We start from the raw sequence: 15,869 nt of genomic DNA, 5'->3' as shown, positions 1-15,869 counted from the left end.
CTATAACTGAGAAGTTAAGTCCTGGTATGGAGAACAGCCTACAGGGTGTCCTAATCCCACTTCTCCCAAGTCCTCTCAAAGGAGCACTTTTCTAGCACGTCACACTGGTGAAGGTAACACTAGACTAAGAATCAAACGGCCTAGATTCTGCTCTGCCACTAAACTAAATCAAATGGCCTAGATTCTGTTCTGCTCTGTGATTTTGGAAAAGTAGCCTATCTGGACCTTAGTATCTTCCTCTGAGTAATGAGAGTGTTGGACTGGATGCTCTCTAAGGCCCCTAAGATATCTAAAATGCACAGTTCTAAAAAGTGCAGTTCAGCAGATGCTGATTGATCTCCTGCCAGGTACTAGAGACAGGAGCAAGAACAGATTATAGTCGCATCCTCCAAGATGTTTAGAGCACGTCAGGAGATAAACTGCTACAGTTCGGGCAATAAATCGTACTTTAAAAAGTAAGCAATAGATCAGAGGAGCAAAGAGGTAAGGGTGCTGTATCAGTTAGTCTTCAGTGACGTTGGAGAGAATTAGGAGAGATTTCGTGGGGGAAATAATGTCACAGTTAAGATCCAAAAGAGAAAATTGTGATCTGTGGAAGGAAGGAGGAGAGTTGGTAAAAGAGACTGGTGTGCACATGCGTGGAGAGAAGCATCAGCAGTCACAGGGCGGGTTGTCCTTCCGGACTGTGGAGTTTAAGGGGGGAGGATGAACCCTTCCTTCAGAGCTGTTGATCCATTCCTGCTAACTATGAGCGGTAATGGCAGAAGAAATTGGCAGGAATTAGAGGATAAAATTGTTAAGTTTTTTAAACTGGCAGCAATGAAGTGACACTGAAAGATTATTATGAAAATGATGGGATCCATCATATTTATATTGGCTACAGCGTAGAGGAGTAATTTTAGAGCAGTGATAGTGATCCAAATTACGTTTATCAATATGGGTGGAGAAAAGGGCGCAACTTCATTAGATTCTGAGGAAGTTCGATCAACAGACTGGGTGATTGACCTGGGAGAGGCTCGGGGAGGGACTTGATTCTGGCTTGTATAGCTGGGTGGACAGGGTGATACTGAGATTGAGAATATAGAAGAGATGAGTTTGGGGAGGAAGATGAGCTTAATTTAACTGGGTTATTTTAAATTTGAGGTGCCAGTTGGGTATGTGTTTGGAGCACGGGCGAGATCCATGCTGCAGATAGCGATGTGGTAGCAGTTAGTATTAATGGTAGACGTGGCCATCGGAATAGTTGTCTACAATATGAAAAGGCTAGGAGCAGAACCGTGCACGACACCCGTGTTGAAGGGACAGGGCAGATTAGAGGAGGAGGAACTTGCAAGGGAAATAAACCACAAAAAATAATGTATAGGAAGACCATGGAAATGAGGCATGATGGAAGTTAAGGTAAAAGTTGTTTCGAAAAGGACAGTGCAGTCAATAGTGTCACATGCTACAGAAAAGTAAGATGAAGCCTCCATAGGATTTAGCTACATGGAGGTGGTTAGTAACCTTGATTAAGAACAGATTCAGCAGATTTCAGTGGGCTTTTAAGTATGGGAGCCAAAGTACAGTCATTGAGAGGTACATAGGAAACAAAGATAGCTTTTTGATGCACCTTATCTGTGACAGAGAAGGAGGAAAGAGGGCAGTAATAGAAGAGAGAGGTATAAGGTAGAGGAGAGAGGCGTTTTATGGTTTAAGATGAGAGAATCAAGGAAGTTAAATGCTGATGGAAACGTCACAGTAGAATGAAAGGAAGGGAGGTGGGAGGAGAAGATCTCTGTGATGGAGCAAGGTTCCTGACGGGTGGTAGAAAATTCAGCCCCCTCGGACAGAAGAGCCTTGGGAGGAGAGACACCTCTTCCACTGTGTGGAAGCAAGGGCAGCCAGGTTTATCTGCTTTGGTGGCAGGAAGTTAGGGCACCTCACTTTCGATGGCTTTCGTCTTCTTGGGAAAGTAACGTGTGAGGTTGTCCCCTGAGAGTGAGTGGCATAGGAGGCCTGAGAAGATGTGAAATAAACATTGTTGAGAAGGTCTGTTAACACAGAAGGCTTGCCAGTGTCAAGGGGCAGGCTAAGGTTGGGAATTTACGAATTTCTGGTGAAACTTATCTGCTCAGTTTTGTGATTTTTTTTTCTCTCCCCCTTTCCCTTGTAGAGTGCTCAGCAGCCAGAGCACAGGCAAGTAAGTGGTAGATGGCTGGGTTGAGCTGGGGTTAAGGTTTTGCTGAGTGTGTATAATGGAAAGACAGTGAGTCTGGGGAGTTGGAGGTGACAGCTGGCGCAGCGGGGTCCAGGCTGGACTGCAGAGAAGGAAGAGGTGGAAACATGATGGGGAGAAAGTGATGGGGTCACAGGATTGGGTCTCTCAAAGAACTTGAGGAGATTTAGGATGGAAGATTGTGATCAGAGTGGGCTGTTTGCATTTAATGCTTCAGAGGACTACTAATTGGGTTACAGTGAGGTCCAGCATGTTACCATGGAAGCAGGTAGCCTGTGCTTGGAGCAGGCATGGGGTGAATACTGTCTGAAATGTGGCTACTGAGTGCCTCTGTGCTTACAGTAGTGCCTGAGTTAACACTTGCTTGGTCTCTCCCTTTTTAGTTTTTTTGGTATTTTACTTTAAAAAGAGGTCTAATTATTATGGGCTTGGGTACTTTAAATCTACTTGCATGATCAATGAAATTTGTGGAAAAGATTGTGTATCTTCAAACATCTCTTTGTTTTAACTTTGAAGGTTAAACACATTGCCACACAACTTCCTAATTGTTTCTAATGATTGTATAGGAGTTAATGTGGTAGCTATTTATGTGGAGTAAATGTTCTAAAAAGAAAGCAAAGAGGGGAGAAGGTCCATCAAGTGAATGATTGAAGTTAATTCTGGAGAGGAGAGGATCTCTCATTTATCTAACATGTTCTGTTTCTTTTATATGATACTTAAAACATTTATGTGATGGGGAAAAAAATGACAATTTAAACATATGTTCTTTTTGTGTGATAGATACATAGAGATTTATTATCTTGTTCCTTGTACTCTCTGTGCCGGGAGAAGTTGCTCCAGTACAAGGAGAAAGGCAACAGCAGGCCCTGCTAACTAACAGTTTACATTCTTCCTCATAGAGCCTACTGGATGGTCTTAACACGTATTGAGGGTGACATGAACTAAGTACTAACAGTTGGAATACTCTTTAGGGAGCTTTGACATGTTCATTATCTTATTGATCCTTACAGCATCCCTGTGAGGTAGAGTTTAAGGTCAGGATATTTGGGCATAAATAAATTGGACATGATTATGAAGTGGTTGAGAAGGGTCTGGAACCCAAATCTGTCTGCTTGCAGAGCTCTTCTTCACTATATTATACTGGTTACTAATTTATTCTGAGCATTGTCCCATTATCTAACTGGGTATATACATTCAATAGATCTGTGTTCTCTTCTGTAAAGCCACCAGCTAATGGTTAACAGAGTTGATTACATGGATTTTTATAATCCATAAATGTATGTATTCCTGAAAACTTGCCAGTAGAGTGAAATTCTGCATGCCACTTATTTTCATACTGACTTCCCATGTATATAAGTTTATGTTACCTTCTATACCAGACGGACTTCTAATATATTGTGCTTACAGTTAATTTTTCATATGTACAAAGAAATGACTAAGAAAGTATTTTTGTTCAGATGATCACCCTCTGAATCGAACTGCTTGTTAAGTATTCCAACACCCTGGAGTTTTGGAAGGAGGCCTGTGCCCAGGAGCATTCAGTTGAATCAGGAGATCCTGTGCTTCCCCTCCCCTCTGCCATTAAGCTTCTTGCTTCCACACAGGAATAGGAGAGGAGAGCAGTTGAGTTAGGGAGCAGTGGGGTCCTAAGGAGGCCCTTATATAGGACTCCAGCTCAAACTGGGTAATCCACCTGAAACATGCCTTTTTTTAAAAGCATCATAAAAGTCATTTATTCTGACCCAAACACAATTAAGTTAGAATTTAATTATAGAAAGATATTTAAAAATCCCTGCACATTTAGAAACTTCGGGAAAAAATCCCAAATAACTTAAGATTCAAAGAACTGAATGATATTAAAACAATACATAATAAAACTTGTGGGATGGAGTGCAAGTGTTTTTGGTAAAATATCCTTTTAATAGGACTCTTTCCTTCTCTTCTCAATCAAGGGCCACAAACTCTGTGCAGTTAAATCTCTTGTATATTATATAGATCTGATTCTTTGCTCCACACCCGGACAAAATTACTGCGCATAAAGAATTTATTCCCTGACTTAGATTCCACGACAGCAAATTCAACATGTTAAGATGCGATAAAATGAGGGCTGCCTATATTGGCTTGGGATTTCTTAAGAGTAAATTTGATCATTTTAATAATTTTTTTACTACAGGGTGTGAAGTTACCCCAGATGTGAACATTTCAGGCCAAAAATTTAACATTAAACTCCTCATTCCAGTTGCAGAGGGCATGAATGAAATCTGGCTTCGTTGTGACAATGTAAGTTTTCTGATTAAAAGTAAACCTCAATTTTCTTTGCTTCCTTACTTAGTGAGTTGACCATTCATTCTTATATTTTATACTCAAAGGACCCATCATGTGATAGATTTCAAACCTCAGTATTTCTTTTCAACAGGAAAAACAGTATGCACACTGGATGGCAGCCTGCAGATTGGCCTCCAAAGGCAAGACCATGGCGGACAGTTCTTATAACTTAGAAGTTCAAAATATTCTTTCCTTTCTGAAGATGCAGCATTTAAATCCAGATCCTCAGTTAATACCAGAGCAGATCACAACTGATATAAATCCTGAATGTTTGGTGTCCCCTCGCTATCTAAAAAAGTACAAGAACAAGCAGGTACTTGATTCATTTTACTTCATCTGCTATTTTCTGCTGATTTGTTTTATAATTTTCTACATATACTTTAGTTTCCCCCTCTTAAACACAACTTTTTCATTTTAATTGGTAGTCTTAATTTCATATCAGGTGGTTAAAATATAAAATAAGAAATAAATAGCTTTCAGTCAGTTTAAATTGGTCGTTTAAGAAAAGCCTTATTATTTTAATATGAAAGATAATGAGGTGGAATATTGGGAGCATATTTATTCTAAACAACCTGAGGAAATCACTCTGCTAACAGGATGTTCTGTAAGTCTGATATAAAGCACAGCCAGCATTTCCCAACCAAATCTGTGATGACTCTTCTTGCTGTCAAAATTGACTTTTTCAGCTTTGGAAATAAACTTTACGAGGGTAGATATAGTCCACGTTGAACATTGTCTTTTCTTAACATTAACAGTCAAGACCTAAGCAACATTTGCATAATGTGACAAAGTTTGGTAAATTTTCATTGCAATTCACTGCTTTTGTTCCCTCTGTTTAGAATTCCTTTCCTGGAAATTAATACCATAAGAGGATTGCTATTTAGGAAAAAGGTTCTTTGGTACAACAAAGAAGGTTCTTTGCCAGGGGAGTTTCACTTGGGATAGCCCCCAGTATTCTCTACACCCAGCATCATGCCATAAAAGGAAAAGGCTCCAGTTTAGGAGGGGAGGGAAGAAGAACTTTGAAATAAATATTTCATTTTTATCTAGTTTCATTTTTATTTTTGTTAAGGAGTAATTTTAAAACATTACTGGAAAGGCCCAGTGATATATCCAGAACACTTACTAATTCTTAACTTTAAATACAGTCTTTATCATATGGATCTGAAATCACTTAGCTAGAAATGTTCAGAAGTTTTAATCACCAAGTATTTGTCTTTAAGTTGCAGAGGTTGTGTAAACTGTATGGAAATGGTCTATCCCACGGTCATATGATGTGGGAGTAGTGAGGAATGGAGGAAATGCTGCCCTGGGGAGCTTTGTGGAATGTAGATTGTAAGTTAAAAAGGGAAAGTGAATCGAGTTCTAATTTCATTTTTTATTCTTAGTTAATTCATTTAAAAATTATTTATAAATGGACTTGTTTCTAAAAGTGGATTCATTTGCCTTCAAAGTCAATGAATAGTTTCAGATCTTTAGCAATCTCATTTCACTATCAGGTATTAGGAAAAAAAGATCTTAAAGTATTAATTGTGAAGACTGCCAAATGTTGGTTTAGTTGTCAGACAGGTATTGTTTTCTCAGAAGCCTTTAAAATGATAGTTTTTGCTTTAAAAAGGTACTTTTCTGTTGGTGAGTTCTTGAATAGATGTCAGCTAAAAATTCTCTTGAGAACAGAGAATGTGTGACTGTCTTTAACTGGCAGGATGGCAGTATGTGTGTGGTCTGAGATTAAGGATCTTTCTAGCCCTGTCTTCCACATTGGCATCTTATCAAATGCACATTCTTTCTGAGTTCTCCTTTCCCTAACTAGACTTGGAGATTGAGTCATATTATTGCCCTGACACCTAGTAAGTGCTGAGAAGCGGGAGTTTAGTTTAGTTTAGTTGTGTCAGGTGCTGTAGTAGTCGTTGGATATATTGCTCAGTAATTGTTTGTTAAACTGTATGATCCAGTGGCACTCTGGAGTCAGGTAGGTCTAAGATGTGCAGGCCATGGGGTCATTCAGCCCTACCAGGGCATAAAGTCTTTGGGTCCATCAATATAGCCTTTGTTATAGTTAATCTACTTTAATTCCCAAAAACTGTATATTAATTAAATTTGCTATGGATATTTTTTACATAGATGACTCCCAAACTGGATTTTAACATTTTAAAGGATAGAATTGTTCTACGTTTTAAAGGATAAGAATTGTTCTTATCCATGTTAATCCAAATTGAAATGGACCAATATGTTTATAGCCACCACTCCTACTGTAGTGTATGGCATATTTTTATTTTCCCTTCCAGGAAAAAGGATGCAAAAAACAGATGGTAATTGAGGGGTTTGCTTTTCTTGTGTAAATAAAAAAAACAGTAATGGTCACTGCACTTATTTTATGCCTTCAACTTATTTCTGAAAAGCGGTGCATGGATATATTAGCTGACTCAATATGAGACAACATTAAAGGCTTTTGAATATTAATTTTTATTTTGCTACTAAAATAATTAGCTTTACCCTAACCAGTAAGAACTGGTACATGAGGGGGGAAAGGTTATTTGCTCTTAATTTTCTCCCTACAAATTTCTACCCTTAATTTTAGTAACACTTAACAATCTAAAATAATGTGGAGTGTTTCTCAGTATTCTAAATGGAAAGTAATTGCTGCTTTCTCATTTTCATTTTCATGCTTGCGTTTACTTTGCTTGGTTTCCATCTAAAGTAATTTTTTGCATGGTTTTTGGCTGGAATTTTGGTTTGCAGGTTACCGCAACTTTTTCTTTGCTTCATTGCCATTTTTTCTGATTGCCTTTTTTTCTTTCTGCTTCCTTTTTCTTTTCCTCGCATTGCCATCTACAGCCAGGCTATATAAGAGATTTGGTAAGTTCTCCATATTTACAAAAAAAAAAAAAAAGAAAAAAAGAAAAAGAAAAGAAATAATTAAAAATATTTAAAGCCCTAGCTACAATCTCCCCTCATGGATTAATTTCCTTCTACTCTTTGAGGGAATAATCATCCCAAAGTGAGTATAATTTAAATTAAAAAATTAACCTCTCTAATGATTGCTTTAGAAACATTTTAAAGTTATTACAGTGATTTCAAGTACTTTAAAGCTGCTAAAATAGATATTATTCCTGCTAGAAACTTGTATGCCAGGTACTCATTCTGATCATATATCTTGGTGCTGAATTTAAAACCCGTCATGTATATGAGGATTACAAAATATAGTTTTATAATGCAGTATCATATGTATGTGTACTTGAATATGTCTCAAGAATGGCAGTTATGCACTCCTAATAGTTCACTGTTTCTTGACATATGGAAACTAAAATTAAGAAAAAATATATATTGAGGTTTATTTTGGAAAGTCATTATTTTACTAAAATTCCCAAATGTAGCTTCAGATATTTTCTAATTCCAACTCTTGCAATACATAATTTTGGGTGGGGCACATAATTCAATGTTTTAATCTTTTTTTGTCTTGATTCTACCATGAAAGAATAATATCTAATGGTAAAGGTGATGTTTAATCACGTTTAGATAACAGCAAGAATCTTGGAGGCCCATCAGAATGTAGCACAGATGAGTCTTATTGAAGCCAAGATGAGATTTATTCAAGCTTGGCAGTCATTACCAGAATTCGGCATCACACACTTTATTGCAAGGTCAGTGGTTCTACTAAGCACCTATGTGTAAACCTTAATCTGTGCCTTTTTACTTAATCTACTTCATCTAATTAGAAATTAAACATTTAAAGCTACCTCCTGAGACCCATTAACCTGTTACACAGTAAAATTTAAAGACTGTTGGAATGGTATTTTCTATACTTAAAATTGTTTCATCAAAAATTCAAAATGATTGCCTTTCTGTTTTGTGCAAGAATAGCACTTTTTTTAGAATTAAAACACACGTGTCTTGAAGAAAAACAGACCAACATGTCCCCCTCCCACCCCCAACATGTTTTAAAACATTTATTTTTGTTTTTAATGCTGTAGATTCCAAGGGGGCAAAAAAGAAGAACTTATTGGAATTGCATACAACAGACTGATTAGGATGGATGCCAGCACAGGAGATGCAATTAAAACCTGGCGTTTCAGTAACATGAAACAGTGGAATGTAAACTGGGAAATAAAAATGGTAAGCTGTAACTATGCTACTTGAATGCGTATGTAGTCCGTCTGCTAAAAATGAATGAATTAAGAAGAAAAAGGCCTATAAATTCTGAAGATTATTTGTACCATTACCTCTTAAAGTGTAAAACATGGTTGGTTATTCTATTCATTTCCTCCTTAAACTTGCCTATTTCATAACTAGCCTAGGTATTAAATTCTAAGAACATAATATTTTACAATATTGCCTCATCTTTAAGGTTATCTTTCTATAATGGATAAATCCTTTCCACTCACAAATAGCAGCTACTCTTTTTTTTTTTTTAATTATTTATTTATGGCTGTGTTGGGTCTTCGTTTCTGTGCGAGGGCTTTCTCTAGTTGTGGCAAGCGGGGGCCACTCTTCATCACGGTGCGCGGGCCTCTCACTATCGCGGCCTCTCTTGTTGCGGAGCACAGGCTCCAGATGCGCAGGCTCAGTAATTGTGGCTCACGGGCCTAGTTGCTCCGTGGCATGTGGGATCCTCCCGGACCAGGGTTCGAACCCGTGTCCCCTGCATTGGCAGGCGGACTCTCAACCACCGCGCCACCAGGGAAGCCCGCAGCTACTCTTTATTGAATGCCTGTGTCAGGCATGATACTAGATGTTTTACATTTGTACCACATTTCTAAACCTCACCTCAGCCCTGTAAGGTTGATGGGTTATCCCCACTTTACAAATGAGGACACTAGAATTTAGAGGACTGAGGGCCGTCACTGTCCGTGACCACACGCTTAGTAACAGAATCAGGATTCCACCTGGGATGCTTCGGGCTCTAAAGCCTGGCACATCATGCTACCCCTAGCCTTAGAGTGCATGATTATCATTTAAAATAAACAGAATGTTTTACTAGTAAGTCATCTGTTTTAGGGTCGCTGGGCTTGTTGTATCGATTTCAGTTACTTCATAGAATCTTGTATTTCTGAAATGTTCCAACATGAAACCTAAAGGTTAAATCTCTAAAGCAGATATTAAACACAGGAAGTAGGTTTTCTCCCAGGACTTCAAGAGAGACATTCTCATTAATTGAATCACCAGAGACCATTTGGGAACCTAATGACCTAAAGCCCCCTTGCATTCAGTCTTCCTTTTCAGAACAAGAAAACTAAAAAGGAGGAGGGGAGGGGCTAGTAAACTTTACTTATGCTTTTGGACTTAAAGGCATTATTAGTTTAGGATTAAAAAAATATTTGAGGACCAGCAAGTATTTTGTGATAAGGACAGACCTTAAGCACAGTAGCTTCGCTTGGACCCAGCCATCTGGAGTTTTGCAGGGACTGATCGTTCTCTGTCTTTGTTCTAGGTCACTGTGGAGTTTGCAGATGAAGTACGATTGTCCTTCATTTGTACTGAAGTAGACTGCAAAGTGGTTCATGAATTCATCGGTGGCTACATATTCCTCTCAACACGCGCAAAAGACCAGAATGAGAGTTTAGATGAAGAGATGTTCTACAAACTCACCAGCGGTTGGGTGTGAACAGAAACGCTGTGTAATGAAGCTCCATGGCCATAACAGTTATTTAAGTTTAAAAGCTGTTGTTTGTTATATGCTGCTTAATAAAGTAAGCTTGAAGTTTATTATTTTACCATGAAAACATTTTTGCCTTACCAGACCAGTTAATATGTGCACTAACAAGCACGACTATTAATCGCTATCGTGATACAGTATACGGACTCGAATATGGCGCACGTTCCTTAGGGCCATGAATTGAAAACTGAAGTAGTGGGCAAGTCGGAAACAAAACATCACTGATTCAAGCTAGCCAAACTGTATGTAAGAAACTCAAGCCATCTACTTTAAAGCTATCCAGGGCTTAAACTATATGAAGTCTATTTATCATGTTTAATGCATGTGTTTTAATGTATGTTTAATTTGACCTGTATTTTTCAAACAGCCTACTTCTGGTCGCCATTTGTCATCCGTCCGCCCCCAACCCCCCCCCCCCCCCCCCAAATAAATCAGGCCTGCAGAAGGTGCCTGATATTTAATACTGTCGTTGTTTGATCTTGAAGGAAAATGCTGTTAGTCGTCATGCCTGGTTTGTTTTTGTCCTTGAATAAGCATGTATGTATATTGTCTTGTGTTTTTATTTTTACACCATATTGTATTACAACACTTTTAGTATTCACCAGCATATTCACTGTCTGCCTAAAATATGCAACTTTTGCATTACAATATGAAGTAAAGGTCTATGAAGTATGCATTTTATGTAACTAATGTACAAACACAAATTTTATAAAATTGTACAGTTTTTTAAAAAACTACTCACAACTAGCAAATGGCTTGGATGTTGCTTCTTTGCATTAATTAAATGCTCTTTAAAATATAATTAATGTGCAGTTTTAATATCTGCTAAATTAAGGATGACTTCATTATAGTCATGATTTGCCACAGTGTCCTTAACTCGAATGCCTGGACTGGCTGTGTTCTGGTCTGTTGCGCTGTTACAATCTGCATTGGTGCTAGTCAGAAAATTCCTAGCTCACGTAGCCCAGAAGGGTGCCAGGGAGGGGTAGATTACCAGTATTGTTCAATAATCCATGGTTTAAAGACTGTATAAATGCATTTTATTTTAAATAAAAGCAAAATCTTTTATTTAATGTTTCTTTGTACTTCTTGTTTTTACTGTTTACATGGCATTAACTTTGTAGAAATGATCTTTTGCCTTTTGGAAGTGCTTACCTGCAGCTTGTAAGAACAGCTTGCTTAGTATTCTGCAGTGTCACCAGACAGACGTACTTAATCTCTAAGATGGAGTCTTCCACTTAAATAGAAACCCCTCATTTTTCCTACTACTTAGGAATGAACTGTAAAATATTTATATGTTAGAAATATAGCTATAAACAGAAATATGACAGATGAACCACACTGGTTGACTTGGGCAGAACTGGTTTTAAACAGTAAAACGACTGACTCAGTTTCAAAAAACACAGTTTTTATGAATTTACTCCTCTGTATTGTTACTGCTATCCCATCATCATTCAGACTCAGAACTTCAGTTCTGGACTTTCTCCTTTACCCCTTGCAGTTAATCAGGCCAAGCCCTGTTGATATTTCCCTCATGCAGCCCAGTGTCTTTCGTTTGTCACTGCTCTCACCATCCCCTGAATTCAGGGGTTTCTTTGGTCTGTGTCACATTCTCCATGGCTTTTCTTTGTACTCTAAGGCCAGGTCATAACATAAATTTAAGAGCTCCTTCCCATTAAAGAAAAAAAAAAAAAGGTAATAATATGTTCCCTTAAGTACAGATCACCAACTTGTACAGTCACTTGCTAAAAGCCCTAAAATATATTTAGTCTATGGCGTGCCCGAGTCGTTGATGATGGTCCCATGGCCTCCCCACAAGGGAGAGAGGAGCCTCTGTGCTGACTTCCCTGCCTCTGGTTGCCCCACTGCCCTCCCAGTGATTTCAAGATTAATTTAGCCCCAGCACAGCAACAGGCTATGCTCTAATAACTCTTGGTTGCTTACAGCATAAAAGCTAAAAGTCCCCAGTTAAGTGCTCAGAGGTCTGTGGCCTGTTTCCCAGGTCACATTTTTTCACCCTCATCTCCCAACTGTCTTCTGCATACTTCACTCAAACTGGGCGGCTGCAGATACACTTTGCACTTGCCCATCTCCATGTCATTCCCCAAACCTGCGATGTCTTCATCCCCAAACCTTCTAGTCTCCACCTGTCCAAATCTCAACTTTCTATAGCATTTTACAAATTTTAGAAAGAGCTCAAGTGTTCTTTCTTCCATGAATACTTCCAAGTTTCCTTGTAGCCAAAAATTTTCTCTTACTCTGAACTGCCATTGAATTTGGTCCTTTTTGGAACTTAAGAGCAATCATCTTTATTGAGTATGTCCTATTGCCCCTAATAAATTATTACTTCCTTGAGGACTGGATCTGAGCCTCATGGTTTCTACCTAGGATCAGTTAACATACATTTGTTTATTGAATATAGTGATGGCCATCTTGGAAATCAAGGAATTATTACAACTTAGAATTTTTCAGCCTCAGCATAGTTTAATACGGAGGAAACATTTTTGGCACACCAACTGTGCACTAAGAGGCATGCTAAGTGCTTTCACATACATTATCTAAAGATTCGTGCAATTCAACCTCATTTTATAGGTGAAGCTCAGAGAGGCCAAGTGACCTGTTTGAAGTCACACAGCTATAACTGACAAGTGCCAAGGCAGAGCTAGAAGTGGAACCCTGGTTCCCATCTCCCTGTCCAGTGGTATTAAAAACAAAGCCTTCAAGAATCCTGGGGAACCCTATTGGTGGTGATCTCTCTACAGAGATGATACCAGTCCGTGAAAAGAACACTGGCAGGGCCTGCAGCAACATAGTTTCTGGTTTCTGCTCAGTGACTCAGCTTTAAGTGGATGTAAAGGCTCAGGGGATGGGAGACTAAGCTCCCTTCTGACTCTTTCTCTTAAATCAGGAGGTTAGAGACAAGGTGGAAGCCCCTGATGTAGTTAATCAGTAATCTTCACTTGGTACAAATTATTTTTTACAAAACCTTGAAATTCAAGTCAGGTACCTAGAGATGTGAACTTATTTTTCCCCAGTATTACTGAGGTATAATTGACCAAACTAAGATATTTAAAGTGTACATTGTGATTTGATGGAGGTACACACTGAAAGGATTCCCACCACCTAGCTAATTAACACAGCTATAACCCCAGAGACATGAACTTTGTAGAAGGAAAGCCAATTGGCAGTTCTTGACTTGCTCTTACACAGGCCAAAAAGCAACAGTGTAGCAGATAGTGCTTATTTCATTTTGTATTCCACAGTTTTTTTTTTTTATGTTAAAAGTCTTATTAAGGTGCTTTAGTTATCAGTGATGTAGTGGGATCAGACCAACCTAGGTTCCTGACCCTTAATTTATGTAGGAAAGACCACACAGGGTTAACTGTACCTACACTGAATGTAGTAGTTTCTTAGTAAAATGTTAGGTTGTCTTAATCTCAAAACTTTTTTGATTCTCTGGAATGCATCGTTATCCTGTACCTTTCATAATTCTTTCTACCCCCTATAATTAAGTTTGACAAGGGCTGCTGCTGTTCTTAGACCATCAATCAAAACATGGTAATGTCTTCACCACTTTGATAATTCAGAAAATAAGAACAGGGCTTTCTGAAATCCATCCCTTGTGACAGAGTATCATCACTGATACTTCTGAATGCCTCTCCTCCACACATGACCCTGCACAGCTGCCGTCTATGCTCTGCTTTATTCTAAAAATGCAGACACTGATTCCAAAAAATCCTGCCACCCCCTTCCAAAACGTTTTTGTGGCTACTGTAGCCATTCCCTCTTTTTGCAGCTATATAGTTGCAAAGAAAGGCAGAGGTGAGCTGACTTGCTATCTGGGTGTAGACCTAATAGACATGTACAGTAAGAAGTTGATCCAGTTCTCATTCTGCTGATAAAGCTCCTGTCATCTCTACACAGTACTATGCAGGAAGAAGGTGTTTACTGAAAGCTCTGTGCTCTTCAGCAAGTTAACTGTGTCTATATCTGTTTGAACTGCTTTGGTTTGGCAGCTCAAGAATGGGGGAGGTGGCAGAGAGAGTGACAGGAAATGGGAAATTGTCAAGCTGGGTAAGAGGAATGAAACTCCGAGTGGACGGCAGAGCCATCCAGAACAGGAAACAGGGTAGCAAAGAAGCCTTATCTGGTGACCTTATTTCCCGCTGTGCTGACTCCTCTCTTGCTTTCTCTGCTTTATTTAATAAACAATACAAAGTTTCCCAGGCTGAATGTGTACATTAAAATTCTCTATTTATTCCTTTAGTGAGCAGTTACCAGAGTGCGCACCCCCACACACACACCCCCACACACACCCCTAGTTGAGTCTCCCTTTTGATATCTGTACCTGGGCCTGCATATTACTAAAAATTACAAGCACTCAAAATAATTTGAGACCATTATTTCATGAGCTCTAGTTATAGTCTCATGTGGCTTCACTGGCCAAGCATCTACATTACTGCTCAGGGAAGTGGTCCAAGTTCAATGTTAATTAAATTTGTGATAAAAACAGCACAACCAACCAGACAGGTTTAACATATCTGTATTAATATGGTTTGTAGATATTGGACAATTTTTTTAAAAAAACACTTTTTCTGAACATAAATTCTCATCTCAAATCTAAATTTCATGAACTTAATTTTTATGACCAAGTAAAATTCAAGTAAACACATTTACTCTGATATTTACTGTTCAGAACATCTAAACCTTGTTTCTATCTTCCTTGCCTAACTGCAAATTCAGTTAGCTCTTAGAAGGAACATTTAGAAAACAGCATTTCTTCTATTCCAGGAGCACAGAGGGCCAAGAATAGCTAAGATGCTCTTAGAGAACAACAGGTGAGGCCTTACCAGACAGCAAGAAGTCGTATAACACTAGACGGAAAGTGTGGTGTTGGCACAGAGATAAATACAATAATCGAAGATCCCAAACAGACCCCAGAAGCAAACATGCCCACAGAGGGAAACTTGATTTCCGAAAGCCAGCCTTGCAGATCAGCACGAAACACAAGGACTTCCCACCAAACGGTGCTGGTGGTTATCTTTATGGAAGGAATTTAGACCACTAACCCCATCTATGAATGTAGTAGTCCAGGTCAACTCCAGATGGATTAAATACTTAAATAGGGAAGGAATAAAACTTTTAAAAGATAACATAAGAGAGCATTTATATGACAGTGGGGAAAGAGCTTGTGTATTAATAAGACAAAAAGTACAAACCAGTTACATCAAAATGAGAACTATAAAGATATTATAAAGTGTAAAAAGGCAAATCAAACTGGGAGAGATATTTGCAACACATAACTGACAGAGCATTACCATCTGGAATGTAAGTACACACGCTCACTGATGAAGACAAAAGAAAAATGGACAGAAGACTGGAATGGGTACTTCACAAAAAAGGAAGGCTGAATGGCCAGTAAATCTACAAAAAACTGTACAACTCTACTAGTATTCTAGAAAATGGAGGAAAAAACGAATTTTAAATACAATTAAAATACAGCTTCACACATGCCACATTGGTAAAATGTTTAAAGTCTGACAATATCAAGTATTGGCCAGGATGTGTCATCACTGGAATACTTGTTGGTGGGAATATAAACTGGAACAGAGCCCTGCACAAACACTTTGATATCATCTGGTAAAATTAAAGATGTATCCTATAGGCCAGCAA

General features: G+C 38.6%; 1 protein-coding gene across 6 annotated transcripts in view; it reads left to right on the top strand.

Moving 5' to 3' along the window:
• FERMT2 (FERM domain containing kindlin 2) overlaps positions 1 to 11,269 on the top strand; it is an 81,713-nt gene extending 70,444 nt beyond the window's left edge. For 2 of the 6 annotated variants that reach the window (XM_057542116.1, XM_057542119.1), the window contains 7 exons: positions 4,389 to 4,495; positions 4,632 to 4,853; positions 6,829 to 6,852; positions 7,379 to 7,399; positions 8,060 to 8,184; positions 8,515 to 8,656; positions 9,972 to 11,269. In XM_057542116.1, coding sequence (XP_057398099.1) covers positions 4,389 to 4,495; positions 4,632 to 4,853; positions 6,829 to 6,852; positions 7,379 to 7,399; positions 8,060 to 8,184; positions 8,515 to 8,656; positions 9,972 to 10,145 — 815 coding nt within the window. In that variant the 3' untranslated portion in view covers positions 10,146 to 11,269. The remainder of the gene's footprint in view (positions 1 to 4,388; positions 4,496 to 4,631; positions 4,854 to 6,828; positions 6,853 to 7,378; positions 7,400 to 8,059; positions 8,185 to 8,514; positions 8,657 to 9,971) is intronic. The other 4 variants (XM_057542118.1, XM_057542121.1, XM_057542120.1 and 1 more) reach the window with 2 other exon arrangements.
• Positions 11,270 to 15,869: the final 4,600 nt, after the last annotated feature.

This window comes from Balaenoptera acutorostrata, chromosome 3 (genome assembly GCF_949987535.1).
Source record: "Balaenoptera acutorostrata chromosome 3, mBalAcu1.1, whole genome shotgun sequence".
In the NCBI taxonomy this organism is placed as follows: domain Eukaryota; kingdom Metazoa; phylum Chordata; class Mammalia; order Artiodactyla; family Balaenopteridae; genus Balaenoptera; species Balaenoptera acutorostrata.
This window is presented reverse-complemented; position numbering and strand designations above follow the sequence as displayed.